This window comes from Corvus hawaiiensis, chromosome 21 (genome assembly GCF_020740725.1).
Source record: "Corvus hawaiiensis isolate bCorHaw1 chromosome 21, bCorHaw1.pri.cur, whole genome shotgun sequence".
Classification (NCBI taxonomy): domain Eukaryota; kingdom Metazoa; phylum Chordata; class Aves; order Passeriformes; family Corvidae; genus Corvus; species Corvus hawaiiensis.
In genome coordinates, this window is record NC_063233.1 from 10,555,257 (window position 1) to 10,567,479 (window position 12,223).

Here is a 12,223-nt window from a genome sequence, read left to right on the forward strand (position 1 = left end):
GTGGTTGTGAGAAGGGGATTTTGGGAGGAAGCACAGAGCCTCGGGATAGACTTCACACAGAAGAGAAGGGAAAACAAATTATATCTGAAAAAGTAAGTAGGGTAAAGTTACCTTAGTCTATTTGCTATGGAATTGTATTTTGGGGGGTTTATGCAAGTCATACAGTTACTTTTCAAACAAAGGTTATTTTAATGGGGTTAGTCTGACACTACAGCTCACTGCAGAGCTACACCTGTGCCATTCCCTGTTGCAGGTGGATTGTGATTTTGTGTATCAGCATACCTGGAGCTGTGGGATGCAGTTGAGGAAAACAATTTAATTGTGGGTTCAGATAAGAGGTTCTGATCTGGGAAAGTCCCCACAGTGTCAGGCTATGCTGACACTGCTGAACAAGACCAGGAATTGATCAGTGGCCCCAAAGACAAGTGGCACTGGTGACTGCTCCCAGCACGGCCCCAGGCTGCCTTCCCCTGAGGATCTGTCTGAAGTCTGCAGTGACAGGAGCAAGGGGACAAGATCCCTTCCCTGAAACCTTCTGTGCAGCAGTGGTGGCGAACTGGGCGAACAGCTCATTTTTTAGGACAGCATTTTCAGTCAGTGGGGAGTGGAATCCAGTGTCAGGATGAGCTCTGCTATCTCACAGAGGTACCATGGTGCCCTCTTTATCAAGAAGCCTGACCTGAAGTGTCTGGGGGATTCTGTGCTGGATGGTTCTTGGGCACTTGGGAGCAATGTCCCTGTAGAGTATTGCACCTTCAGTTGTGAAGGGATTGTTGGGGTGTCTGTGCAGGGCCAGGGGTTGGACTCTCTGCTCCTTGTGCGTCCCTCCCAGCTCAGGACAGTCCATTTGTGCATTGTCCAGACAAGAAGCATTGATATCCACTGCTGAAGCTACTGAAGTGACTGGAAATGGTCATGCCAGGTTCCCTTCAGTGAGACATCCTGTGTGGAGCCTTTCATCTCTGTGGAGGGAAGTGTCTGTGCCCTGTGCCGTGGAGCTGCTGCCAGCAGCAGGTTCATTCTGTAGCTCTGTGAGCTGCATGAGGGCCCATGAAGGATGTCCAACAGTGTGCTGAAGGAAATGTCTCAACCTCTTGCTCAGTGTTTTTTGAAAATACTCTCTCCAGATCTGCCTTTGAAAGCTGCCTTGGTTCTTTCCCTCCACTCTGTACCTGCTCACATCTGTGGCAGCAGGAGCAGATTTTGGAGACACGATGACTTCATCTGTTGAAAATTAATTACTTCCCTCAGGGGCTGCCTTAAAAAAATTTGGAAGGAATCCCAATGCAGGAAATGTATTTGGATCTCTGTGTAGTATTGCTGAGCATGATCAGGACCATCCTGTATTCTGGGTAAATGAGATCCTGGGTGTTCTTCACCCGGGAGGTGCTTGGGACTTGAAAGCAGCAGTTGCTGCAAGAAGCCGCCCGTCTGTGTGGAGATGAGCCTGAGGAATGCAGGGCACTGCTGATCACACAATCAGAGCCTCATTTCAGTTTGAAATTAGCTCTTCTCTGCGAGCTCATCTCTGCCCTCCTGCTCAGAGCAGGGCCAGCTTCATGGGACAAGGTGTTGCCGTGCCCTGCCTGGTTCCAGTGCCCGTCTGGGCCTGTTGCAGTGTTTAGCCACTCTCACTGTCCCATATTTTTAGTTTTTGGCCTGGCTGGAATTCGTGGGAGGATCTGACTCCATCTTCTCTATGGCTCCCCTGATAAAATTGAAGAGGGGATTCTATTCCCCTACACCCAGCCAGGCCTTCCCTGTGCTGAACCAGCCCTGCTCCCTCAGCCTCTCCACGTGCTCCAACCCAGTGACCATGTCCTGGAATCCCAGCATGGTTTGGGTTGGAAGGGACCCCTAAAGCCCCTGTGGGGGTGAGCTTTAGCAGACAGGCTGTATGGTGTGAGTCTGCTGGCCGCCACTTGGCCGTGGTGGTGGGAGACACACAGGAACGTGGAGCAGATGCATCCTGTCACACAATATTGTTCAGCTGCTCACCACAAACCAGCAGCTTCCTCCAGGTCGCCCAGAACAATTAGCTCCCTGTGAGGAGCCCCAGTACAGCAAGCTGACTTTAAGAGTTGCCTTTGCCTTGAGCCCTCCCAGTAATATCCTAAGTTAGACTCCTCTGAATTGCCTTTTGGAGGAGCACGGGGAGGCTGGGAAGCTGAGCGTCCTGATTCCCAAAGCAGGGGCGAGGTGGTGTGAACATGCCCCAGGGAGCCGCAGTGCCGAAGCTTCGCTGAAGGAGGATCAAGCCCACTTCCCCGGCATTGATGTGGTAATGGGCTCCCGAGCTCGGGAGCGTGGCTCTGGCAGTGACGCGCTGATCGCTATCTGAAAGGCGGCCTGCTGGGCTCTCAATGCAGCCCACTTCGTGCTTCTCCAGTTCATGAACCAGCGCATCTCAGTGGCCAGTGCCTGGGAGCGAGAGAGCAGCTCGAGTGATGAGAAAGCAGGCTGTTCTCAGGGTGCTCAGGCTGCTCAGGCTGTTCTCAGGGTGTTCTCAGGCTGTTCTCAGGGTGCTCAGGCTGTTCTCAGGCTGTTCTCAGGCTGTTCTCAGGGTGTTCTCAGGCTCTGGCTGTGGGCGGTGGCCGTGGCTGAGTGACTGCTGCTTTCACAAGGGAACCTTGCTCAGAAGGGAGTGGGGGGAAAGTTGGCATCTTTCACCCAAAGGGGAGGATTTCCCCCCTCTACCCTGCACCTGTGAGACCCCACCTGGAGCACTGTGTCCAGCTGTGGGGTCCTCAGCACCACAAAGGCACTGACCTGTTGGAGAGTCCAGAGATGGTCTGGAGCCCCTCTGCTCTGGAGCCAGGCTGGGAGAGCTGGGGATGTTCAGCCCGAAGAAGAGAAGGCTCCATCCAGGGAGATCTTATTGTGGCCTAGTGAGACTCGAAGGGATTTATAGGAAAGAGGGAGAGGCACTTTACATTGGCAGACATTGACAGGACAAGGGGGAATGGGCCTTAAGCTGAAGGAGGGCAGGGTTAGATGGGATATTGGGAAAGAATTGTTCCCTGGGAGGGTGGGCAGGCCCTGGCACAGGGTGCCCAGAGCAGCTGGGGCTGCCCCTGGATCCCTGGCAGTGCCCAAGGCCAGGCTGGACATTGGGGCTTGGAGCAGCCTGGGACAGTGGGAGGTGTCCCTGCCATGGCAGGGGGGTTGGAACTGGATGGGCTGTAAGGTCCCCCCAACCCAAACCATTCTATGATTCCAGGAGTTCCCTTCAATGACATCTGATGGTCACCCTGCAGCATCTCCCCATGCAGCACAAATGATGGAAACTTTGAAGCAGAAACCTCAAGCACAAATACAATGAAGTAGCAGTGACAGTACCACAGTGGGATGTTCATGGGATGTTCAGGGAATGTTTAAGCTCAGGTGTCTGTGCCTGCCACACCACAGGGAATTCAGCAGTGCTGTCAGTGCCCCCCACTGCTGACAGGCATTTGTCCTTTTCAATTCTGGGTTTCTTTTTCCCCTTTTAAAATTGCTGACTTTAAAATATTCTCCGTGACATTTTCTCTATACTAGCAGGAGGGGTTTTTGTTGATTCTGGAAGCACTTGAAAACAGGGGAAATTGGCCAAGACATTCAAAAGTTAAATTAAAATCTGACTCTGCAAATAGCCAGTGTCAGTGGTGTGAATAACATCCCTCTTTGGGAAAAGACGTTGAGGCAAAGGGCAGAATTGGATGGGACTGAAATGCAGCTTAACACATACAGATAAAACTGATCTGGGGTTGGATAGGGTGACTTCCAAAGGAGATATTGGATATTTGGTTTCAAAATTATTGGTACCAATGGGGAAATTGTTGGTGGGTTACGGTCAGGACATTGCTGAGCTTGCCCTGCGTGGTTGGTGTGAGCTCTGTGAAGCCTTGGCGGTGAGAACAGGATTTACGGGTAGGGAATCTGCAGCCGTCGCTGTGGAAAGCTTTAATCATGGGTTATTGTTGGTGTCAGGGGTTTCTGTGTGCTCCTATGGATTAAAGAATGTATGATATGTCTAGAATTCCAAGAGGGATGTAAACAAGCCTCATGGTCTATAGGATCCTTTCCTGCTCGGAGGTGCCGCTGATGCTGATCAGAACAACCGTGCCAGGTTCCTCCTGAGAAGTGTTCATTTACTGACAGCAAAGCACATGAAATGTCATCCCTGGTGAAACATTGCTCTCTGCATCTGTGCCCACATCTTCTGGGGCCAAAGTTTCCACATTCTTGCCTCTTGCAGAGCTGTTGCGGTGGAAGCCTTTCCCCTTTAGAGCAATGTTGGGTTTTTTTTTTTTTTCAGTAAAAAGACAAACAAAGCTATTTTCTGTTTCAGAATGCAGGATGGGATATCTCTGGAGAGATTAACCTTCTTTACAGAGTTGTTTTTTGTGGTTGAAAGAAGAAATCTGTTATCATTAGAATAATATTAAAAAAATCTGCACCTCATTATTTCCAGAAATAAAGCTGCCACAATGAGATTTATTAAGAATTGACTCGGGGTGAACTGAAGAGAGCTCCAACCCCAAAGAGTCTGTGTTCTAGAAAAAAGGCAGGAAGACAATAGGATGGACACAGGGGGAGCAAGAAGAGGGAATTGCTCTGCAATGTTGTAAGAAAATATGTTCTTTTTGGGAAGGACTCTGAGAAGTGGCTTGGCAGATGTGCAGGAGAGTTTAACTCAGCCCCACTTCACGTGTTCAGTGCTTGGCTGAGCTCAGTCACAGAAGGCAGAGAGGGGAGAGAGGCACAAAGGTCACGACTGGCATGGCCAGGGCAGATGTAGAGGGCAAGAAGCAAGAACAGGAGGCCGTGTTCTGTCCTTTTCCTGCCCTGCCCCTTGCCTCGCTTCCCTCCTGTACCTGAGCCCTGGGGAGCTGCTGGACCCCTGCCCTGCTGACCTGGCTCCTGCTACACCCCCAGCCCCTTGGGAACAGCAGTAAAACTGTTCCTCCACACATCCATGAGAAGAGCTGTGGTTTGGCATTTGGCAGAGTCCCAAGGGTGCAGACAGAGAGCTGAGGCAGCAGTTTTTGTGAGCAGGCTGCTGCTACCTGGGGTGCCAGATCCCTCTGAGCTGTTCTGAGCCTCTGCCCCCTCCTGCACCTCTGGGCAGGGGTCATTCTGTTTTTTCTCCTTGGCTTTCTGTTTGGCTTCCTTTTTACCTTGAGGCCATCAACAGATTCGTTTCCTGATCTCTGGGCCTGCTTTGAAGACAAATTCTCACCTTTTAGTTACTGAAGGAATGTGAGGAATGAGGCCCCATGGCCACAGCCTCCCACCCAGCTGGGAGCTGTTCCTACATGCTGGGGAGAGGGAGCAAAGTGCTGCCATCCCTGGAGCAGGCTCAGGCCCCTGAGCAGTGCTGGTGGGCAGCACAGAGCTCTGGGCAGGGTGGGGATGGACTTCAGTGCAGACCTGAGCATTTCACTCCTCTGAAATTCTCGTTTGTGGTGCCAGTCCTAGAGCTGCAGGTCCTGGGCCACCGTGTAGGGTTTCAGCTTGTGTTAGCAGTTTTCTTGACAATATTAACTTCAAGGGCAGATCCAGGGGTCGGTCAGAGAGGAGGAGTTGCTACGTGGCTGTGGGGGCTCCAGGGTGTTTGCAGCACATGGGAGCTGGCTGGGGAGGAGGAGGGGAACTCCCACCCCATGGAGCTGGTGTGACCCTTGGTGTCACTGTGCTTGTATTTCCTCTCACACCTGCACCTCTCAGAGGTGGATGAGGCAGAAGAGCTCTGGTGCATCCAGCTGTCACTGTGGGGACTGTCACTGCCCCTTGCAATTGCCAGGGTGGGCACTGTGCCATGCTCCAGCCACAGCTGGCGTTTGGGTTTAAACCACAGGCAGTGTGAGTTTGTGCCGGTGCCCCCAGGCTCTGCAGTGGGCCAAGGCACGAGTTCCCTTCCTCCAGGGAACAGCTGGGAGCAGGGAATGTCCTAAAGTGCCCTCCCTGTTTGCAGGTGCCAACACGGGGAGTGACACAATGACACCTGAGAGTGTGTTTGTCCCAAAGCAGTGATCCAGCTCTCACCTCCACAGGCGCCTTGAACAGACACAAAGGGAAGAACTCCTTCAGGCAGTCCTGGTTCACCCCAGCTGGCTGTGGGACTGGCACAGCACATTTCATACAGCTGAATTCCAGTGCAGGGTGGCACCCACAGCCCGGGCTCCACCCGCAGCTGTGCCTGGTGCTGGGGGGGTCCTGGAGCCCCCATCTCACAGCACTGGGGGCAGGGGCTGGAGGGGGGTGTCAGCCTTTTCCTGCCTCTGAGCACCACTCAGGAGAGCTTTGCTGAGGTGCCCTTCCTGTCACCTACGGATGTCTGGTGATCCCAACAATCCGTGCAAATGAGTCCAAGGATGGAGGAGACCCCATGCCACTGTCTGCCCTGGAGAGACAGGGAATGTCTGTCCTAAGAAAGCCATCCCAAGAAGATGCTCCAGGGTGTGGAGCCCTCTGCTCTGGAGACAGGCGGGGAGAGCTGGGGGTGCTCAGCCCAGAGAAGGCTCCAAGGAGACCTGTCAGCACTTAAAGGGGGCCAATAAAAAAGATGAGGACAGAGTTTTTAGCAGGACCTGTTGCAACAGAGCAAGAGCTGATGGTTTTGAACTAAAATAGGGGCGATTCAGACTAGATATAAGGAATAAGGTTTTTACAATGAGGGTGCACTGACAGTCTGCCTTCCCCCCCTGCCCCTGCAGAGCACAGTCGGGGAGAACCGCTGGCTGCAAGGGCACCTGGTGCAGTCGCTGCTCCGGCACTGCGGCGCGCGCGGGGCGGCACGGTGGGCACGGCGCTGCCGGGTGCCCCCCGAGATGCTGCCTCGGGCCGTGGCTGAGGAGCTCCAAAAGCTGCACATCCAGGACAGGTAAATCCCCTCTTTGGTGCCTTTCCATGCAGATTGCTTGTCATACAAAGACGGTATACTTGCTTAAAATGTCTGCCATGATGCGTCCTTGGGGACAGATGTTTGCAAAGGCCTCCTCCATGTGCTCGGATCCTGGTGTGGCCCTGCACACGCTGTATTTGTTTGTCATAAGCCTGGAAGTGTCTGTGAAAGGGGCATTTTAAACTCATCCTGAATACACAGAAGCTCTGTGAGATTGCTTCATGCTGCAGGGGGTTCTTACACTTCCTCTGCCAGATCCATAGTGCAAATATTAATCCATTTTACTGAGGCTTTCAAAGTTTACAGGTCTTTCAAAGTTTCCCTAATTGTTATTTTTTTAATGCTGATGATTTTGGGAAGGTCTCACAGATGGCCTTGAACACTTCATGTTCAGGGATCCTGGTTTTGTGGATCTGCTCTTTCTCCTCCTGCAGATCTGCACTTGTTCAAGCGCTCAGGAAATACAACACGGATGTAATCACCCTCAAAACACTTCTCCAGAGAGTCCTTGGCTTTTTTGGAGCACAGGAAACTCTTGCCTGTCTTGGACATGCTCCTGCCTCACTCCAAAGCACTGCTGGAGCTGCCCTCCTCTTCCTCCTCCCTCCTGAAGCCACAGCAGCCACCAGTTGGGAGCCAGGAGGTTTTTCCATGAGGGATAAGCCCTCAAAACACAAAGGAGTGGTTACAGGAGCATGGCTGAGCCACAGACTGTGCATCCAGAGATAAAACCCATCACTGCATCTCTGTGCTGTGGGAATCCTGTGCTGTGGAGGGAAGGCAGGTGAGGGTGTGCTCTGGCCTGCGTGAGGAGCTGGGACAGATGAATACACCCCTTTGTCCTGCAGTTTACTCATGCAGTCATGATACCTGCTGTGGTAGCTGCTCTAAAGTCAGCAGAGCCGTGGAACCCCATAAAACAGTCTGGCTGCCCTGGCTGTTGAGTAACAAAGCCACAAGTTCCCAGAGGGAGTTCACACTGCACACAACAAGGTGGCACCAGCATATAAATGACATCATCTGTCTCTGGTCACACCACACGGGGCTCCTGAGCTTTGCAGGTGAGAATATTCCTGGAGACCTGAGGCTGCACACCTTCATTAAATATTTTATACAAATATTGACTTCCCCGTGCACACAAACCCACGGGAAGGAGTGTTTGTGCAGGGAGAGCTGCTCTGCTGCAAAATGGGCACACAGCCTCCCAAACATAAGGTTGGTAAATAGTTTCCCAAATAATGAACCATTTCAAGTCTCTGTGGGAAAGAGACTATCCAGAAATGTGTGATCTGTCCAAGGGAGCTGGATCTTTTTGATTAGTTTCTTTTCTCTGGGAAGGAGCTGGGTGTCATGGGGAAAGAGAGGGTCAGGGTGAAATAAGGGGAGTAAAACTTACCCCTCTTGCTCCAGTCCAGGATTTCCTCCCATTGCATGGCTTAAAATTGTTGCATCTGATTCTGTGCAGGGCAGAAGAGGTCACAAAAGCAGATAATTATGAGGACAGTAAGAAGAAGGACTATTACCAGCTTCCTATTGCGCGGGAAAAGATTCACTTTCTGCAGACATGGGAGGAGACGCTGCAGTGCTGGGAGAAGGTGCTGCAGGTGAGCGTTACAGGGGTTGGCCTGGCAGGGTCAGGGAGCTGGAGCTCCATGTCAGGCTGGTACACAGGGCTGGATGTGGCCACTGGCATGCCGTGTCTCCCTCCCCAAGCCAAGAACAGCTGCTCCTTTAGGCTGGTCGGGTTTGGGGAAGGTGTTAGGAATCGTGCCAGGGAAGGCTCCCGTGAGCGACACAGGTGCTGTGAGAGTTCCTGTGTCTGTGGCAGTTGGCACAAAGAGCTGCAGGTGTTGGGCAGGAAATGCTCATGTCCTGGACAGGCTCTCCAGGCTCCTCTGAGGCACAGCCAGGCTCTGGGTGCAGAACGTGTCTGTGTTGCAGCCTGGGCAGGTCGTTGGCGTGGACATGGAGTGGAAGCCGTCCTTTGGCATGGTGGGGAAGCCTCGTGTCGCCCTCCTGCAGCTTGCACTGAAGGATGAGGTGTTCCTGCTGGACCTGCCACGGCTCCTCGAGCAAGCTGAGGCAGAGGGGGAGAAGGAGAAGCTTCCCCGTTTCATCCAGATGCTCTATTCAGACGCAGCCATCACTAAACTGGGTAACACCCCTCTCTCCTCCCCACCTCGGGGCTGCACAGAGCCTATTTTGTCATCTTTGTCATTCCTAGATCCTCTTGGTGTTGTCATTCCCTAAATCCACTTGCCATGGAACCAGCTTTTGTAGCCCTAGGTGTTCAGGCACTGCCAGGCCGGGAAGCAGTGATCAGTGTAACTGGGAATGATAGAAATACAGGATCAGGACCCACAGAAAATCCTGAGCTGAACGGAACCACAGGGATCATCCAGTCCAACCCCTGGCCCTGCACAGACCCCCCAACAGCCCCACCCTGGGCATCCCTGGCAGCGCTGTCCAAACGCTCCTGGAGCTCTGGCAGCCTCGGGGCCGTGCCCATTCCCTGGAGAGCCTGGGCAGTGCCCAGCACCCTCTGGGGGAAGAACCTTTCCCTGCTCTCCAGCCTGACCCCCCCCGACACAGGTCCATGCCATTTTATCTCCCCATTTCAGGTCAGATCCAAGATTCCTGATTTAACTTGCCCTCTCAGACTTGGGGTTGTCCCAGCTCCATACTAAGCCCCAGCTGACACCCAACCTTCAGTGGCTCAGGTAATTCTGGTGGGCAGAGCTCTCTGGGTGTGCTGTCCCTGTCCCAGAGCTGCTGTGCTGGACATCAGAGATCTCTGAATGACCATGCATGGTTTTTGGAGGCTTTTATCAGGAGCTGCTAAACCTGGATTTCAGGGGCAAATTCATAAATAAATATCTTTCCCAGATTTTAAGTAAGTTGATCTTGAACTCAGCATTTTTCATCCACCTTTCTTCTCCCTTGATCTGCAGGAGTGTTTCTTGGGAACAGAAGAGACAGGAGCCAGTCTTGTTCTCTGTTTCAACAATCTTCCCACCAGTGTTTATAGATATTTTGTCAGCATTTTGACTCTGAACTAGAAGAAGCTGCAGTGCATTAACCGTGATTTGAGTTTTCCACCTGTGTGATTTGGGCTTCTTTTTTTTTGTCTCCAGGTTATGGGATGTCTGGAGACCTCAGCAGCCTGGCAGCCACGTGTTCTGCTCTGAAAGACATGGAGAAGCAAATGCAAGGTGTGGTGGATCTTCTTGCAGTGGACAAACAAGTAAGGATAAACACATGAGATGTGGGAAATGGTGTCTCCTGCATGTGCTGGGGGATAACTGTCCTGAATCCACAGCACTGCCTGTGTGCATCCTGGATTGGCAGGGAGACGGCTGCATGAGTAAACAGACCATTTCCTGCAGAGGGTTTGAGGTGTTGGGATTCTGTCAAGGAAGACAGAAGTATTTTGTTTTCATCAACTAAACCGTTAAAGCTTATGATACTGACAGCTTTTTCATAGCCTTCATAAAAGCTGTGAAAAGCTCTTGGAGACCCAGCTCCATTCAGCCAGGACAAGGTTCCTGAGCACAAGTTATACTTAGGAAGAGTAAGTTCTTGTAGAAATTCTGCTACTCCAAGACATGCATTATTGAAGCAGGTATGATGGAGTTAACGATTTGTACAGAGCTCTGGTGTTCCTAGGAGGGCTGCTGGTGGGTTCAGCACAGGAATGTCTGGTCAGCTGAAGCACAGCTGTCCCTGGGCTTGCACACGGGAGCTTTCAGCAGTCTGCAGAAATGTTAAGCACAACCATTTTAATGGGTGAAATGTACAGAGCGTGTTTGAGGCTGTGGGCTGGGGTGAAGGAGATCTTTGGGATTGATAGCTTAACCTGGGAAATGCTGCAGGGGCTGACATAGCTGCCAGCAGCCATTGCCTCGGTTAACCTGAGAAATGGCAGCTGCAGGAAGGGCTGCTGCCCAGGGTGTCACAGGAATGCCTTTTCCCACCAGGACTAGGAGGAGAAAGGTGCTGAACTGCCACTGCTGGTCCTTTACTGAGTGGATGCCCAGCAGCCTCCAGCGTGGTGAGCACCCTGCAGACCCCTAAGGAGCCTCATCCCAGCCCTGCTGCTCTGGTGCAGTGCTGGACAAGAATGCCCTTTTTGCCCTTCCTTGGCTAGGAAACAGATTTCTCTCCAGCAAGTGTTTGTTAAACAAATAACCCGACGCCGTGTTTATCTCCTGCCATCCCAGCCCTTGTCTGAGGGCTGGGGTTCAATGTGCCAGGCACGAGATGGATGTGATAGGGCTGTGCCTGGCCCCACCAGCTGCAACAGGAGGAGGTTTAGGAGCTGCTTTATAACCAGGTGGTTTCTATCTTTTTGTTTCCATCAGCTGCAGTGGAAGAAGGATGGCCGGAAGGTCGATGGACTGTCCCCAGAGCACAGCCACGAGGAGAGAGGGGTCAAGCAGCCAGAGAAGGGACTCAGCCTCCTGGTGCAACACGTGCTGGGAAAGCCTCTGGACAAAACAGAGCAGCTGTCCAACTGGGAGAAGCGGCCGCTGCGGGAGGAGCAGATCCTCTATGCAGGTCTGGGCCCTGGCTGGGGCTGCAGGTGCCCAGGGCAGGCTGTGTTTGGCTGCTCTGTCCCCAGGAAGGTCGTTAAGTAGCAGAGGAAGAAAATGGCTTGGCAGATTAGTTCCTGTTCAGAAGAGTCAGCACATGTTTTGTTTGTCCTTTTGCGGACACGACTTTAATGGTTGAAGTTTAAACTGTCCAGTGATTCATTATTTCCCTTAGGAAGGAATTCCTGTGCTTTGCAGATTTTGTCTGATGAAACATCACCTCAGTGATCCTCCTCTCAGTAACTGAAAGGAGGAAAGTCCACTTCCTTCTGCCTCATTTCACAGCCTTCCTGGGAAACAAATGCTGTGTTCATTTGTCACAGTGAAGTGCTTGTTAGAGCCAGGTTTGAAATGGGCAGATGTGGTGTCAGAAACTGCAGCACAGGCTCAGGGCTGTGGAGGGACCCATAGAGTTTATTGCTGATTACCCCAGAGTCAGAAGTCTGGGTCTAAATCTTTTCCTGGCTCATCAAAGGATAGCCTGCTGATGCAAACCAGCCCTTTGTTAAATTCAACTATCCTTGAAGCTGACACAGTTCCCACAAAAGTTAATCACTGGGACTTGTCAGACTGGCTGGGAGAGTTCTCCCGTTCCCGTTGCAGGGAGCAGCAGCACACGGCCCTGAGTGTGGGCAGGTGATTGCAAACAGCTCGGGCAGTGCCTGCTGAGATACTGCATCTCCTGGGGAAGCTCCCTTCCCATCAAAAGGTGTGATAAGGAGCTGTGGGCAGGCTCGGGACAATG

General features: G+C 52.3%; 1 protein-coding gene across 7 annotated transcripts in view; it reads left to right on the top strand.

Annotated features, from left to right (window-relative positions):
- EXD3 (exonuclease 3'-5' domain containing 3) overlaps positions 1-12,223 on the top strand; it is a 214,009-nt gene that overhangs the window by 89,402 nt on the left and 112,384 nt on the right. For all 7 annotated transcript variants that reach the window (XM_048325162.1, XM_048325158.1, XM_048325161.1 and 4 more), the window contains 5 exons: positions 6,699-6,865; positions 8,352-8,490; positions 8,828-9,041; positions 10,021-10,130; positions 11,248-11,443. In XM_048325162.1, coding sequence (XP_048181119.1) covers positions 6,699-6,865; positions 8,352-8,490; positions 8,828-9,041; positions 10,021-10,130; positions 11,248-11,443 — 826 coding nt within the window. The remainder of the gene's footprint in view (positions 1-6,698; positions 6,866-8,351; positions 8,491-8,827; positions 9,042-10,020; positions 10,131-11,247; positions 11,444-12,223) is intronic.